The sequence below is a fragment of the Barbus barbus genome, assembly GCF_936440315.1.
Source record: "Barbus barbus genome assembly, chromosome: 12".
In the NCBI taxonomy this organism is placed as follows: domain Eukaryota; kingdom Metazoa; phylum Chordata; class Actinopteri; order Cypriniformes; family Cyprinidae; genus Barbus; species Barbus barbus.
This window is the reverse complement of record NC_136740.1, coordinates 28,802,966-28,821,106: the sequence shown is the minus strand read 5'-3', so window position 1 is coordinate 28,821,106 and position 18,141 is coordinate 28,802,966. Positions and strand designations below refer to the sequence as shown.

Here is an 18,141-nt window from a genome sequence, read left to right as displayed (position 1 = left end):
TGTGTTTATGGCTCGCATATGAGAGGCACAGTCTAAACATTAGAGGCGCTTTATGACTGATGGTGTCTGACAGGATCCTGCACCCTGGCGAGAAGACTGCGGCGTCAATTTTCAAAAACAACAACAATCAGAGTGAAGATGATGAGAAGTAGATAACAGATGAAATGATGATGCCGCTGTGGTTTTCCTGCACCAGTAAATGCCCCTGAACAGTGTATCACATATATAATACATCCCTGATCTCCTCTCAGCTCAAATGTTCATCTTCTCACTATATTTTTAGCTGGGTTTGGATGGATAAGAACAGAGTTTGCGAGGCTACTTTGAAAACTGTTGCTTCCCAAGACACAAACTACTCTTACAAATCATTTTAAAGTAGTAGTTAGCTATCACTGGCTAGTTACATTAAAGCAGCTTAAGTGGCAGTATCTTTTTAAATTTCTCTACGTTTCTATAACATTTTTATCATAAAAAGTGATCATAGATTACTTCTACTTTTAGTTAACTACTTGTTGTGAGAGTTTTGTAATTTTGGTCTGCATTTCTTCTCTAGTTTTCAAATGTCTGAACAGTCAAGCTACACTTTCAAAGGAAAAGTTAGCTTTTACTAAAGAAGTTTGAGTGGTATCTTTTTATGTTTACATTTATTAATTTAGCAAACCCTTTTATTCAAAGCAACTTACAATTGAGAATACAATAAGTGATTAATTATAAAGAGGCAAATAGACACAGGAAGTGCTTGCAATACAAAGTTTCAGGCATTGTTCAGAGTAAATACTTGCTAGACAGGGAGAGGTTAAGGAAAGAAAGCAAAGGTTTGTTTTTTTTTAAGATGAAGTCAAGTGATGACGGAAGAGATGAGTTTTCAGGTGTCACTTGAAAATTGTCAGGGATTCAGTATTCCGGATAGGGGTGGGAAGTTTGTTCCACCAGCCAGGAACGGTGAATGAAAACGTTCTGGAAAGTGATTTTGTGCTTCTCTGTGATGGCACCACTAGCTGTCACTCACTCGCAGATCTCAGACTTATGGAGGGGATGTAGATTATCTTAAATGAGTGGAAGTAGGAGGGTGCTTAACCTGTGGCTGTTCTATATATGCAAGCATCAGTGTCTTGAACTTGATGCGAGCTGCAACCGGGAGCCAGTGCAGAGAGGTGTGACATGGGCCCTTTTCTGTTCACTGAAGACCAGTTGTGCTGCTGCATTCTGGATCATTTGTAAAGGTTTGATTGTGCATGATGGAAGTCCAGCTAGAAGAGCATTGCAGTAGTCCAGTCTAGAAATTACAAGTGCCTGGACAAGATGGTATGCAGCATGCTGTATAAGGAAGGGCCTGATCTTTCTAATGTTGTGCAATGCAAACCTGCAAGATCGAGCAATTTTTGCAATGTGGTCTTTGAAAGTCATCTGGTCATCGAAGATTACACCAAGATTTCTGACCGAACTTGATGAGGTAATTGTTGATGAACCTAACTGGTTGGTAATATCATGCTGTAGGGTTGGAGTGACAGGGAAGACTAGAAGCTCAGTCTTTGCCAGGTTGAGTTGTAGGTGATGTTCTTTCATCCATGTCGAGATATCCGCCAGGCAGCCTGAGATCCGTGCAGCTACCGTTGGATCATCTGGTTGAAATGAAAGATAGAGCTGTGTGTCATCAGCATAGCAGTGGTAGGAGAAACCATGTGTTTGTATGATGGGATCCAGTGATGTAGTGTATGTGGAGAAGAGGAGGGGTCCAAGAGCTGATCCCTGAGGAACCCCAGTGACCTGTTGTTGTGCTTTGGATACCTCCCCTCCCCAGGCCACCTTGAAATGCCTACCAGTGAGATAGGATTCAAGCCAGTGAAGTGATGCCCTGTGATTTGTTTTCAATTTAACAATCAGATCTTCTGTGTTTCTGTAACATTTTCACCTTCAAAATATTGTCAAATTTAGTTAAAGGATAAGTTCACTTCCAGAATAAAAAAAATCCTGATAATTTACTCGCCCCCAAGATGTTCGTGTCTTTCTTTCTTCAATCGAAAAGAAATGAAGGTTTTTTGTATTTTTCTTAGAAAATGACCGATCGTTTTGCTTGATAAGACATTTAGTGGCTAGTAGGTAAGACCCTTATTCTTCGTCTGGGATCATGTAGAGCCCTTTGAAGCTGCATTGAAACTGCAATTTGGACCTTCAACCCACTGGCCACCATTGAAGTCCACTACATAGAGAAAAATCCTAGAATGTTTCCTCAAAAACCTTAATTTCTTTTCAACTGAAGAATGAAAGACATGAACATCTTGGATGACAGGGGGTGAGTAAATTATCCAGATTTTTTCAGAGGTGTAAATCACAGTCGTACATGTTGTTGGAACAGTTAAACTATTCTTTTGAAGTAATAGTTAGCTTTTACTAGATAGTTAAGTTGAAGCAGTTAAAGGGAAAGTATCTTTTTAAATTTAACAATCATGTGTTATGTTTCTTTTTAATTGTAATATATGTGATCAAATATAAATGTTTGCTTCTGCTTTTAGTTAGTTAGCTATTTGCTACTAAACTTCTTCAAATGTAACTGACTTTGGAAGCTGTAAACCTGGTAAACACAGTCAAGTTACACCATTGAAGGAATAGTTAGCTTTTAGTAGTTAGTTAGTTGAAGAATTTTAAGGGAAAGTATCTTTTTTAATTGGTAACACTTTAGTACAGGGACCAATTCTCAGTATTAACTAGTTGCTTATTAGCAAGCCTATTATTAACATATTGGATGTTTATTAGTAATTATAAGGCACATATTCTGCATGACCATATTCTGCACCCCTAATCCTACCCAATATCTCAATTGAACAACTATCTAATAATACACAGTAAATTAGGAGTTTGAGGAAAAAAAATGTAGTTAATGGTTTGTTAATATCAAGAATTTGACCTTAAAATAAAGTGTGACCTTTAATTAACATTTGTTTCTGTAACATTTTTATTGTAAAAAGTAATTAAACATAGAATTGCTTTTACTTTTAGTTAGTCAAACTGAGACTTATCCATTCTGAAGTCATTTCCTCTGGAGATATTTTCCTTTTTTATATACATTTCTCCTGTGGTGTTTTTTTGTTGTTGTTTTGTTTTGTTTTGTTTTTTATATATATAGACATTTTCCTCATTCCTGCATTTCTTCTTTTTTTGTATATAAGGTGTAAATCACAGTCGTACGTGTTGTCTTTAAGGTGCGTGTCGATTCATTCTGTTCTCTATTGCCTTTCACTGCAGTCATTTCGTGTGGAGAGCTGCCCTCTCCTCCTAATGGAAAGAAAATTGGAACGCAGACGACCTTCGGAGCAACCGCTATTTTTACCTGCAACTCGGGCTACATTCTGGTGGGCTCGACTGTACGGGAATGTCTGGCATCGGGTCTCTGGAGTGGGACGGAGACGCGCTGTCTCGGTAACACCAGAAACCTTCTCTCTTTCAAAACATCACCACACATTACCATCCATGTAACCTTTTAATGGAGACCAGGTCCTGAAAGGCCATATGAGGAGTTCTGTGACATTTAGTCTTGACTTCCATAGCAACAATGGCTTTCATGTTTTTGCTTACACTGTATGCAGTACCTGTATCATCACATGCAGATAAAAGCACGGTTATAAAGCTTAGTGAACTGCCTGTGCAGGTACAGAAGCGTCATTATTATTCCTTCTTAGATGCAGTCTTTTGACCTTGATGGAGAAAGCAGTCCCATAATACGCTATGTTCTTTCTCAGTGGAAAAATATCCATCTAAGATGATGGAAAAGTGAGAGAATTAAACAAATGTCATTTAATATTTATATGTATCTTTTATTCAAAAAGTGTCATTAAATTTACATGCATTTATGCTTTTGGCACATGCTTGTATCCAAAGAGACTTGCATACGTCTTTTGAGTTCCTGCATCCCCTGGACTGTAAAACAGCAGCTGTGGTTGCCAGAAATTCATCCTAAAATGTGAAAATGTGTCAGGTTTAGCTGAATGGCAGTTTGGTGCTTGCCTATTTTTACAGCTTAAAACCAATTAAATCTGCTTTTTACCTTAAAATATAGTCACAACCAGGGCCGTAGCTAGAGGATTGGGGGCCCCCTGAAAAAATATTGATGTTGGCCCCCACATCAATACATATAGATGTATACAGGGGCGGACTCGGGCCAAAAAGTGGCCCTGGACTTTTTGGCACAGAGCGACCCACCAAACCCTGTCCACAACACACCACACCATAAATGAGTGGCATAATCTTGACATTATAATTTGTCTTTTCTGGTGTATATGGCAAATAGTAAATAATTTTAAAGAATTTTTACAAGGGACAGTTTAATATCACTAAAGTTAAATACCAATATTATCAGTCCAAATGACAATGCTCTGGTATCGTCCAGAAGACTTAAATAGTGCAGAATGTGGACTGTTTTAATAGGCCTTTCTATTGGTCATATACAGTATTTGTCCTTTTGCAGGAGCTTGACATCTATCATTATAAGTAATAGAGCTCCAATTGTGGAGAAGAGTATACTAATTATTTTGATGATGAAAAATACAGTAAACAGTACAAATATAAAATGTTGCAATTTAAAACAGCTGTTTTCTATGTGAATATGTGTTAAAATGTAATTTATTCCTGTGATCTGCAGCTGTATTTTCAGCATCATTACTCCAGTCTTCAGTGTCACATGATCTTCAGAAATCATTATAATATACTGATTTACTGCTCAACAAACATTTCTGATTATTATCAATGTTAAAAACTATTGTGCTGCTTCATATTTTTGTGGAAAATGTGATACCATTCAGTCTTGGGTAAGATTAAAAATATAAATTAATATTTTTCTTCAACAATGTTGCATTAAATCAAAGATTATAGAATACAAAAAGGGACTTTGATTTAAATTGATTTAAGTGACAGTAAATATATTTACACTTATTACAAAGTACTTATATTTCAAATAAATGCGGTTCTTTAACTGAGAACCATTATACCAATAATAAAACCATTATTAATAACTGATAATTAAACCGCAAATTAGGCATCATTAGAATTATTTCTGAAGGGACACTGAAGACTGGATGATGCTGAAAATTCAACTTTGATCACAGCAATAAATTACATTTAAAACATCCTAAATAGAAAACCACTATTTTAAGTGTAATAATTCATTATATTTGGCTATTGTTTTACTGTATTGTTGATCAAATAAATAAAATATTCTTTCAAATAAATAAAAAGCCTCATTTATTTCAAACTTTTAACTACCAGTGTGTATATAAAATATGCTAATAGTGTGTGATTAATTAAGCAAATTATATTTTTATTAGGCCTATAATATAAATCACTTTGCACAGCACTCGAAAGCAAAAGTCTTCAGATTTACAGTGTTCTGAGTAAGATTGAGAATGATTTTTATAGATTTTTAAACATTTTCTTAGACACGTAAAATCACGGAACAAAGCAGATTTACAAGCGCTCTTATCTCGTGTCGACTGAAAACTGCATTATAGCCTAAATAGACATTAAAATATGAGACATTTGAAAAGGCCAGTAATAGTTTGCATTCCTAAAAATTAATGTCTGTTATTTAACTAAACGGTTGGCAAATATTGCTGAATTGTCTCGTCATGTTTAGCTGCTTACATCTTACCTCAGCTGGCATTCAAGTCGCGCGCAGCTCAGCATCTGTGAACAGTAAATCCCGCCTTCTACACTGATTGGCTTTTGAGCCGCTGCACTGAGCTGGAGCATGCTAAATTAATTAGAATTAATTAGAATGCCCTGGGCCATTCGTCTGGACCGATGGAAGGATATACGTACATTTACTACAATCCAATTTTTTTATATATATTACGCAAAGGGCCGGTCCACATTGTACAGCGGCCCACCGGTCTCAACTCTGATTGGACGTCTTGTTCTCGATCTGAGGTGGGACTTCTTAGAATACTTCGTATCAGACTAAACCATTTTTAGGGAGGGTAGAGGGTAGACAATTTCTTTAACCAAATTGCATACTTTTTGTGGTTTTCATAATATCTCAGTTATACAACTACTAAAATATTAGAATTATTCACAGAACATTGGCCTATATAGTATAATTCCTGGATTTTGTGGGGCCCCCTGGGCGGTGGGGGCCCCTAGAATTGTCCCCACCTTTCACCCCACTAGCGACGGCCCTGGTCACAACTACTATAATAATTCAAGTATCATTCTACATGATGAATCAGGGTTCATTGTAAGTTGCTTGTCCATAAAATAGGGGAAATTATCATGTATAGATTGTGCACAAGGTCCTAAACAAAAAAACAGTTATGCAACAAACATGAACTAAATGAAATTTAACATAGAAACACCCTAAAATACAATACTGATAATAAAAATCAAAAGGAGCAAGACTATTTAAATAAAAAATAGACATATGTGGTTACACAGGGAACTTTTCACTGTAGTAAGTAAAAGTATTTCACTATAAATTTGACAGCGTTTTACAATATTTTAAGTTACATAAAATGCGTGCATATAAATTAAATTTTTCTTCTCTTAATGCTGTATGGTAAGGTAACTTACTGTTTAATTAACAAGTTTTCACTGTTGCATTTTTACAGATCTTTTCTTTAAAAATAAACATTTTTTACAGACCATTTTTTGACTAAATTCTAAGACAGCATCCTGGATGAAAGCCAACCCATAATGCATTGTGGTGCTTCTTAGTGGAAAAAAGTCCATATAAGGTAGTGTATATTGTCAGAGAAGTATAATTTGTTATTTATTACCTATAAATATAATTTATTCAATACCAAAACCTGTCATTAAAATTTAAATTAACATCCAAAGCAACTTGTTTTAAGAATACGTGTTTTCAGTTTATGCATTCCCTGAGAATCGAATCCGTAACCTTGACGTTGCTAATGCAGTGCTCTGCTGTTGCTACAGGAAATAGTCTTGTCAAATTACATCTAATGAAATATGTACTATTTTAATACTCTATGTGTGTGTATTTTTGCACTTATTAGAGTTTCTCTGGGCTATCTTAGCAACATGCTGTTGTTGCAGCTGTTCGTCAAATTCTATAAGTTGCTGCCTATGTAGAGTGTTCAATCACTATTGAGATTCCATTTCAGTTAAGATGCAACCTTAAAAGGAAACTTGTCTATGTAGGGCTTTATACTGGGTTTTGGGTCAAGCCAAAATCTTTTGTGGAAGGTTATCCGTTGTGTTCGCACAGATTGCATGAGTGTCTTTGTGTAAGAGAATCATTTCTGGTCCGAACCGTGCAAGGGAAAATGAAGTGAGAGAACACTGTGGAGGGACAGAGGTGAAGAAATGATTTCTGCAGTAGTTCAGCGGACTCGGGGCTCTGTGAAGTGTGCCGGCCTCTGCTGAGTTCTGTCATCAATCAAATCTGAGAGAAAAACCCCAGACAGCTCTCCATTTGCCATCGCTCTTTGTCTCTCATCACATCATCTCTGAGTAAAACATTACTTTGTCCACCGAAAGAGTCTTTAAATCTGCTGTGTTGATCCTCGGATGCATCCATATTGCAGTATCTGGTGTGAGATAGAACGCTTATTGTCTGTGGGTGGATCATGAATATCTCTAGTCTCCACAATGTGATTTACTCGAGTAGGACATGGTCCTGCAATAATATTCCCATCAAATCACAGGCTGAACTAAGCATGGGGAATTTTCACAAATAGAAAGATTATGCTTGTGAATCGGATTCCACTTAACTCCAAATTCCTAATTATCCACAAGTGGATTCTTTAGGGCATTTTTGAAAAACAAAGCATGAACAGTTTAGAAGATAGTTTGTATTGCTTTTATTACCCTCAGCAATAAAATCAAGTAACTAATTAAGTAAATAGTCGGTGAAAAAACTGTGAAACAAATTCCAAGCAATAAAACAAATGAAAACAATAGACCAAAGATAGAAACTACGTATAAACACAGAGCTTGAGGTATTTCAGGTATCAACAGCAGTGTTAAATTGTCAACATTTACAACCAAAAAAAAATAGACAAGCTTATTGAAATGATTATAATTGTTTGTTTTGTATATGATGGATGGATAGATTTTATAATATTATAAATTACTGCCATCTTTCATGAAGTTAATGCACTCTTGATGAATAAAAGTCTTAATTTATTTCAGAAAATAGCCCAAATTTTTGTGTATATAGCTCTAAAATCAGATTGGTCGATAGCAATGTTAAGTTGATGTTGTGACATGTCTGTCTTTTGTTAATCATGTTATGCATTAAGAACCATGTTATAGTATATTCTAAATGAAAATATTCTAAATGTTTTTCCCCCAGCTGGCCACTGCGGCGCTCCGGAAAGGATCGTGAACGGTCAGGTGATTGGTGAAAACTTCGGCTACAGGGATACGGTAGTCTACCAGTGCAATCCGGGTTTCCGGCTCATCGGTTCCTCTGTGCGCATCTGCCAGCAGGATCACAACTGGTCTGGGCTGCTGCCGTCCTGCGTGTGTGAGTTCTCTCCACAGCACTTGTGGGAAGTTTGGTTTGCATCCAAGAGGATTAGTTTGACATGTAATGCAGGCAAACCCCTATTCAGCTCATGACAGGCATCAAACACACATCCTGACGTTACCAATGAAACACTTGATGAGGGAAAACACCAACACCGCCTGATTTTGTGTGGGGGATTTGGATGTTTGCCTCGTTTTATTTGTGATTGCCAGAACGCAAAGCTGCTTAGATAAATGCTTACATACAAGTTGCGTTTTAATTTTTCTTCTCAAGCATTGGAGATTCAAATTCTACAAATTGATGAAAATATGCCAGCAGAAAACGAAGGACACAACTGACTAAATTCTCACCATTGAAACCATTTGATCTTGAACATGTTTGAAATTAGAAGTGATTTAGTGATTTCATAAGAATTTCTTACAAAGATACCATTTTCAAATTTGCTCCTTCATTCCTTTTATTTTAGATTTATTTATTTTAATTATATTTATTTATTTTTGTTTTATTTTTGAGTGAGTGTTGAAGGGGAAAAAAAGAGACTATTAATTTGACAAGAAAATATGCCTTTTATGTTGAGTTCTATTGACAGATTACTCTTTTGAACATATTCCTTAGTGAATAAGCATACAGTGCGACCAGGGTAATCTGATTGAGCAAATGAATTGAGTCGATGAGTGGTTCTTTTTAGTGAATCAAGAGTATGCCGTGTGAAAATGCAGTTCAATTCACAATCAAATGACTTTTTTTGAACGCTTCTTTTTAGTAAATCGAAGACTTACAGCATTCCGGTTTAGTCCAATTCAGATGACTCTTACGAACGGTTCTTTTTAGTGAATCAAAAGCACGCAGCGTAAACATTGCAGCCTAGTTCACAAATAAATTATACTTATGAACCAGTTCTTTTGAATGAATCAATTCAATAGACACACAAATTCACTTTATGACTGTTTTACACCGGTGTGATGAATCCTTGACTGAATGAATTCACTGAATTTTTCTGTTGACTTGTTTACTGCCTCATGAAAGTAAATAAGTATGACTGATTGTTCATATGATGGCTGGATTTAAAGATTAAGGATTTTTTTTTTTATGTAAAACCATTAAAATACGCTAAACATTATTTTTCAAAGATAAAACGTTGCAGTGTGTTTTACAATAAAATACTATTTCAGTTTTTCTTCCTTTAAAACTTAGCAGCAATTTGTGAGTGAAAATTGTAGTAATTCAGTGTAGTATTATTAAAGACTTTTGACTGGTAGGTAACAGTAATTTTCCTCCTTTGCGTTTCAGCCGTTAGCTGCGGTCATCCGGGCAGTCCTATCTACGGCCGCACCGTTGGCGACGGCTTCAACCTGAACGACGTGGTGACCTTCTTCTGTAATAACGGCTACATTCTTGAAGGCCCGTCTCAAGCGCAGTGCCAGGCGGACCGCCAATGGAGCCAGCAGCCGCCCACATGCCGAGGTTTGGACCAAATGACTTCTTTTCTCATTATAGGGAAATTTAAGCACTGTGGCGCTGATGGAAACTACTTTCAGGCTGCCGCAGTTAAAAAAGGAATGACCAATTTCAGCTCGGAGAGCCCTCTGGCCCTCTTTTCAGCCAACAGTAACTCATTCAGTCATGGTCTGAATAGCAACAGATTAGCCCAGCAAATCAGAAGATAAGATGTATGTTTTGAATCTAATCTCTGCTTTGTTAGCGGCGTGATTATGAGAGTCTCAGAGGATCGTCTGTAGTGCTCGATTCTGACAACAGACCGGATGAAGTGATCAACAGTGATGTTGGCTTGATTACATGACTGGAATTTGGTTTTGTCCAATAATTATGAACAAATAAGTGGTTTTATCTCACCATATGCTTGAACAAACTTAGTGTAATGCTGTATTTTTTAGTTTTTTATGCTGCTTCAGTGATATTGTAGTTGACTAACAATGTCAATTACATTTTTTTCCATCTAGATTTAATAGATTTAAACAGTTGTAACTGTTATTTGTCTCACCTTTTTCCTCCAGCATGACATTTTAAACACTGTAACATAATTATAAAAATAGTTTCAAGGTAGTTTAATAGTTCATTTAATAGTTTAATCATTTTCCAATCTTCTGATGTCATATGATAGCTTTGTGTGAAGAAACTACTGAAATGTGAGATGTTATTGACTGAAAATCTTCCTCTCAAATCTCATGTATGTAATAATTCATGTGCTGTGACTGCGTAGACAGTTTTGTGGCATTTCTGTGGCAGATTGTGACACCAAAGACATCAGCATACAAAAATGTCAGTGTCTTCAGACTTGGTAGAGAATATGTGGAGGCGTAAAGAAAAGTGTATTTGTGAAATGTTTATACTTCATATTGGAAATGAGTAACTCCACAAACACTTAAGGAATGACACAGTGTAATGTTTTCAGAATTTTATACAGGTTTCAGAAAAATGATAAAAGCTGTCAGACTCACCAAGTGCTTTTCAAGGTTCCTGTCTATTGCTGAAACCTCTTCAAACGTGAAAAATGCTCGAAAGGTCCTACAGGTTCAACGTTTAAAGAAATCTATTCTATTCTGAAACACCAAGTCTGAATCTTCTGAGAAATTGTGGAAGAATATTTAATATATATATGAAGAGTTAATTTGCAAAAACAGATAACTCCGTTTTTAACAATTCTCAGAAATCATGTTTTTTAATTGTGCATTCCAATTAATCTCAATCAAACTGCAGTTAGGTTATTTTGACTGGGTTAAAAAATAACAGAAAAAAAACCCAGCTAACTAACACAATAAAATATAATAAAAACATGATTTGATGAGTTATGTTTTTGCAAATAAACTCTTCATATATATAATTTAGGTTAACTTTTGAAAAAGCCCAGATTGTTCATTATTGTAATCACAGTTTTCTTCAGCACCATCATGATGTTTTAAACCAACACAATAACATAATTGTAAAAGTACTTTTAAAGTAGTCCAAATTATGTGTTCATATGTTTATATTATATTTACTTTGATTATAGGTTAATTACAGGTGTGTGTGTGTGTGTGTGTGTTTGTGTGTGTATGTGTGTGTGTGTGTAGATCATAAAAAAAAAATTATATTTTTTATGTATGTTTCATATGTTTATACAATTATTTTTTTATTATTTGATTTTATATAAATTTATATTTTTTTATATAATTGTATATAATATTGTTAAATAAATAATTATATAAGCTAAATATAATCAGATGCATCTCCATCAATGTTTAGATTATAATTGTCTATTTTGTATTTTATTTATGAAACAAAGAAATACTGAGAAAATGTTAACACTTATTATATAACGACGCTGAATTTTTTTACAAAACATTTGCCATCTGTTTGTTTTTGCCATCTTCAGTTGTCAACTGCACGGATCCCGGTATACCAGCCAACTCAATCAGGAAGAGCAAAATTGAGTACGGGAACTTCACTTTCGGAACCGTGGTGTCCTACGACTGCAATCCCGGCTATTATCTCTTCGGGTCATCGGTCCTGACCTGCCAGCCGGTGGGTTACTGGGACAAGCCATTACCAGAATGCCTGGGTACGTCTGTGTGGGATCTCTCCCAACACTTTATTTCTCACTATTTTGACTCTTTATCATTGACAATCTTTGAACTCTTTCCGTCGGAGAGGCCGAGGGAAAATGTCACAGGTTAGCCAGCATGCAGTGGAGTGCAGCATTGGGTTCAAAGAGTTCTTATGATGAAGCCTTCGCTGTCTGTGTAAAAGCCTTCAAAGTTTTCCAGCAGCACAGACACATTGAATTTCCACAGCGGACAGCAGTGAATTCAACACACCTTTCCTACGGTTTGCCAAAGCGAGGAGTATTAAGGTCAAGAGCGAGCAGAGCGGAAGCTCGGAGTGCACATTCATTAGAGAGACATGTTCATTTGCCTGTGAGATAGTAATTGACTCCTGCTCTCGCTTTCCATCTCTGTCCCTGTAATTGCTTCAAACCTGAATTTGACTGTTTCTTGTCGGTTTCCACCGAGCTACTTACACTGAAGGAAAGGCAGCAATCCTGCTAGCTATCTATTAGTCTTGTTTTTCTCTCAAGTGTACACAAGGTAATTATGCGCTTTACTTAGCCGACAGAGGCTACTTGCTGCTCTTAGACTGGGAATTTTAATAAGCAGCCTCTTTTCCCCCCTCAGCCTTTCAGCCTGATGAATATTATGAAAATTTTAACCTCCTTGGTTTTATTCAGGTGCATTTCCAATTCAAAAGAAAGCAAACATCAAAAACAGGCCTGAAAAGAAGCTTAGCTAAATTGAATTGAAGATCTTATGTGTGTTTCTTCAGCAGCACACGAGAGATGAATCAATGCTATAGGGATGTGAACGACTGCACACTACATAAATCAGCTACTGCTGGCTTTTTCTCAACAATTAGACGGAATAAAATAGTGAAATAAACTTTCACTCTCAAATTTGAATTGCCATTATTGTGCTCTTTTGCTTACAAGGACCATGTCTGTTAATCTCCAGAAATGACCAAAAAAGCTTTACAAAAGAATTAAAAATCTAATCCATTTGACTAATGTGATTTATTTAGGTCTTCTGAAGCCATATGAGAAGCAACCTAAAATTTAAATGGTTATTACTTGCAAATATTTCCCTCCAGGAAGAGATTTATTTAGTGGGGAAAATAAGACTTCCACTAAACATTTTGATTCTTCATGGCAAGAATGGCTGTTTGTTTGAAAAGTTCCTGGTTCCTCTTATTAGGAAATAAACGTTTATATATGAGAAAATATACTTTATATAAAATATATTTAATAAATATTTTTATTTGTACATAATTTAAAATACATTTGTGTTTATATTAATATTTATTTTACACTAATATTTATATCTAAGCATATATAACAACATAACATTTAACAAAATACATTCATATTTATATATTTAATATAAAGATTTTTTTGTTGAAATGTACATCATATATAAATTATATTAAGATGTATACAATTTTATTTATATAAAATTGTGTCCGAAGTGTGACGGACAGACATACAAATAAACAGGCTAAATAAGTTTTAGGTTGCACAAAAATATCACAGTCCTCAGAAGAAAAAAAAGGATTATGCATGATAATTTGAGTGTTGCTCACAGCAGGCGTGTCCAGTAGTTATTGTCTTGTTGTTGCAGACAGTTTATTGTTGAAGTTTTAAAAGGGCTGAGTTTAGAGATGCTTTTTTTGTAATCTTGCAAATGTTGCATTGTACAAAGTCCTTTTCCACTTTGCTAAAATTCACCCACGCAGCACTTGTTTTTCGTGACATCCTCTGAGAGGGTTAGAGCCAGACCCACACAGAATCTGTGCCTGCAGACCTTCACAGAGAGAGCTGCACATTTCAGCAGATCTGGAAAGCCAATCATTTACAAAGTCAAAATGAGTCAGCGTTCATTGTCATTTAGTCATGTTTGTTATATAATGTTATATTATTAAATCTACTGTAATCTCAGCATTCTTATCATGTTGTCTTAAATATCAAAGCTTAAAGAAATGCAAAAGAAAATATCTGGATAAAGCTCTCTTCTGACTGTTGTCTGCTGTTGTTCTCCTGCAGAGGTGGACTGTGGTCACCCTGGATCTCCTCCTCATGCAGTTGTGATGGGAGATAAATTCACCTTCGGCTCTACAGTTCACTACAGGTGTTTGGAAGACCGAGCTTTGATTGGTGAATCCACCCGCACCTGCCAGCTGAGCGGCCAATGGAGCGGCTCCCAGCCTCACTGCTCAGGTGAGTGTAGTGAAACTTTTATAGTCGTACTACTAAACTAAAATAATATCTATCTATCTGTCTGTCTGTCTGTCTGTCTGTCTGTCTTTTTTTTCATAAGAAATAAACACATTACCAATGTATGATTTTTATATTGTTATTATTCACATAATAGTTAATTATTATAAATATAATTGTTCATTATTATTATTATTATTGTTGTTGTTTGTATTGATTTTTGTAATAATAATAATAATAATACATTTTACTAAGAATGATAATAATAAAAGCAGATTACATTTTAATAAAAAATACATACATTATTTTTAATTTAATATTTAATTATAATAATATTTTAGTTTGCATTGTTGTTGTTTTCATTGTTATTATTGTTGTTGTTTTTGTTTGTATTATTGTTAATAGAATAACAATAATATATTTTCTATCATTATTATTTATTATTATAATTATTATAATTATTTTGTTTTAGTTTGCATTGTTGTCTTCATATTATTATTATTATTATTATTATTATTATAAATACATATATTGCTATTTTTGTTATATTTAAAATAAATATAATTATTTTGATTATTATTATTTTGTTTGTGTTGATGTTTGTATTATTATTATTATTATTATTATTATTATAATGCAGTGTTTAATGTTTAATTAGTGTTGTTTTTTGAACACTTCTTGAAATAGCGGAATCCATTGTTGCTACTTTGAAAGAGTCACTCAGACTTCCATTACTAACTCCAGCATGTCATTTAGCACTAGTAATGGAGGTTTGAGCTGTTTCTATGTAGTTGAGGAGAGAGAGTATGTGTGTTTTTGATTACTGTGGCTCTCAGCAGTGTTGTGCAGTACCTTCTCTACAAAAAGTAGCATTATTAGTTTAACTGCATTTCTCAGTAGCACACACTTCTAATGTTGCTATTCTTGAAGATTTTATTGATTAAGCAGCGAGGCAGCACTGACAACAAGGCTCTGTGTTTGAAGAAGCAAGATACAGAAAGTCTGCTTTCTGTAGATATAAAAAGCAATTTTAAAAATAATTCAAAATTGTAATTTTATCCTGTTGTGTGTCATATTTACTAGCTTGGCCAGTGATGTTTGTTTTTCTGGTTCTTTTGCTGTATGTTTGTAGGCTGTAAGGCACTTTGAAATAACTAAAATGAATATAAAGAAGCAACAAACCATGAAAGGCTGTGCGTTATGGTAATTTTAGCACAGTTACGGAGGTTTTAGATGCTTTTCTTCACATTGTGCTTAAAACCAGCCTACAAATGACTCTAAAGGACTGTTGAAAAAAAAACATAATTCAGCTTTCTCAGTTTCATAAAGGCTTCCCCCTTTCCCGTGGTAAAATCGCAGTAACGCATGGCCCCTCGTGCCTTTTTGCTTTATTCAGATAACGTGTAAGTCCTTTGTATCTGCTTGTTCAGGCCTCAACTTGCCTTTGAAAAAGAAATCATACATTTGAATGAGCACATTGTTGAGTGAAGCTCATCTTTGTCTTGGTTCTTATTTCCTGTCATTATGTGTCAGTCTAACATGAGTTAATTAAGTTCAGCTGAATAATGACTTCTGTGTCTGCGTGACACGCTACACCATTTCTTCTTACTGACAAGCTGTCTGTTTGATTCCAGCTAACATGCACAGATTTTTCTTCTTTAAGGAAATAGTTCACGCACAAATGAAACACTCATTATTACTTACACTCATATCGTGCCAAATATGAGACTTTTTCTTTTCTTTTCTTTTTTTACAGTTCATATTAATATCTTGAAAAAGAAAAAAAAAAAAAAACAGTAAAAGCCCCGAACGTTTACCGCCGCGGGGGGGGGGGGCGAGTAGCAACACTCTCTTTTTGAGCCTCTCTATATGAGGAGCTTGTACGCGGCGAGGGCTGCTCCCGCCCAGCAGCCCTCTGAGCTCGACATTTCCGAGGGAGGAACCGCTGGAACGCCTCCGCTTGTTTAGGAGCCTCCTGGTATCTGTCGACGACCGAATGGACGGCGTCACCGAACAGACCGGAAGGCGCAAGCGGGGCGTCCAAGAGGAAGATCTTATCCTTATCTTTCATGTCAGATAAGGTCAACCACAAATGTCTCTCGGCGGCCACCAGTGCTGCCATAGACCTGCCAATGGCACGAGCGGTCTCTTTGGTGGCGCGGAGAGATCATCAATATCCTCAGATTTGAGCTCCTCTCCCCTCATCGAGCTCCTTAAGCAGGTCAGCTTGGTACGCCTTTAAAACCGACATGGTGTGCAGACATGCAACATCCTGACCTGCAGCCACGTACCCCTTGACCACAAGTACTGAAGTTGTTCGCATTGGCTTGGAGGGCAAGGATGGAGCCTTCAGAGACGCTGCCGTGCCGGGGGACAGATAGCTCGCGAGCGTCTTTTACACCCGGGGCATCGCTCTGTATCTGCACTCGTTCAGCTCCGTGATGTTGCCATAATAGTCAGAAGCGGGAGTGAAGAGGCGGGCCGAGAATGGCTTTGCCCATGATCTCGACACCTCAGTGTGGAGATCAGGGAAAAAGGGCAGGCTCCGATGTGGAGGTGGCGGCTTAGAGCACAAAAATCTCTCATCGTGTTTGCTCTTAGGCAGCTCAGCCTGTTTCTCGGCGGGCCAGTTAAGATTTAATTTGGCCACAGCACGAGTAACCACCTCCACGAGCTCCTCATATTGGGGCGACTGAGGGCGCGACTCCTCATCGACCTCCTCGTAGGAAGACGAGAAGCGTTGAGCCACCTCTCCGGGGGGAAGAAACCACGGAGCGGGCTTCCGATCCCGGAGAGCGGCCGCTGCGTCTGCTAGGTGAGGAAGAAGATAGGGACTCGCCCATCTCCAAACCCTCTATCAGATCCATCTGCAAACCCCACGAGTGCAGCCACCGCTCCGCCTCGGCAGAAGCGGGACCAGCACCGCGGGGGAACGCTGATGAAGTCTCCCTCGCAAAAGAGAGCCTTCCGGGAGCGAAGTGCACGCAGTGAAAGTCGAGAGCCAACTCTGCGTGACTCGCTCCCAAGCAGACCACACACAGACCATGAGTATCCCCCCGCAGTGATATAACGTTTGCAACGGGGAACACACGGTCTGAAATGTAATCTGCTGTCGCCCAAGTGCTTAGTTTTTTCAGCAATCTTAGCCATGATGGAGCTTATAGTGTGAAGACAAACAACACTAAATAAGACTTGCAACATCAAAGACAGAAACACACACAGAGTAGCGGTTGCTGAATGACAAAAAGCTGACGCCGGTTCCACCGCATGTGCTTTTATGCTTCCCGGTCGGTGACGTCACCCACCTATGACGTCTCGCCCAGCCATTGGACAGATTACACATGTGATTCAGAGCACGGTCACGCTGGAGGCGTTCCCAATGCATTCCGACGCAGCTCGAGTTCCTGGAATGGAACTGTTTTAAGCATGAATAATATCATCAAATGTTTCTTGAACAGTAAATCAACATAGCAGAATGATTTCTGAAGGATCATGTGATCTGAAGACTGGAGTAATTCCTGCATCAAAGGAATAAATTACATTTTAAAATGTATTAAAATAGAATTTTAAATTGTAATATTTCACAACATTACTGTTTTTACTGTATTTTTAATGAAATAAATGCAACCTCAGTGAGTATTGGTGACTTGTTTCAGAAATATAAATCATAATGTGTACATGCAATCAGCTAAACATCCACAGAACATGAAAACTGATGCATTTGCACTCTTAAAAAGCCTCTAAGAATCACACTCGTCTCCATGCACATCTGTATGCAGCACTGCATGTGCTGCATGCACTGACCCAAAAACAGCATGAGCTGGGAGTTTCCTCTTTTTCTTTCATTCGTTCTCCTTTTTTCTCAATCCTTCCTCCTGTCTGCTTTTTGTCGGTTTGA

General features: G+C 36.9%; 1 protein-coding gene across 1 annotated transcript in view; it reads left to right on the top strand.

Annotated features, from left to right (window-relative positions):
* csmd3a (CUB and Sushi multiple domains 3a) overlaps positions 1–18,141 on the top strand; it is a gene marked incomplete at both ends in the record, with an annotated part of 275,340 nt that overhangs the window by 209,537 nt on the left and 47,662 nt on the right. Inside the window, 5 exons of the mRNA XM_079429665.1 lie at positions 3,244–3,417; positions 8,306–8,479; positions 9,773–9,946; positions 11,856–12,041; positions 14,073–14,246. Coding sequence (XP_079285791.1) covers positions 3,244–3,417; positions 8,306–8,479; positions 9,773–9,946; positions 11,856–12,041; positions 14,073–14,246 — 882 coding nt within the window. The remainder of the gene's footprint in view (positions 1–3,243; positions 3,418–8,305; positions 8,480–9,772; positions 9,947–11,855; positions 12,042–14,072; positions 14,247–18,141) is intronic.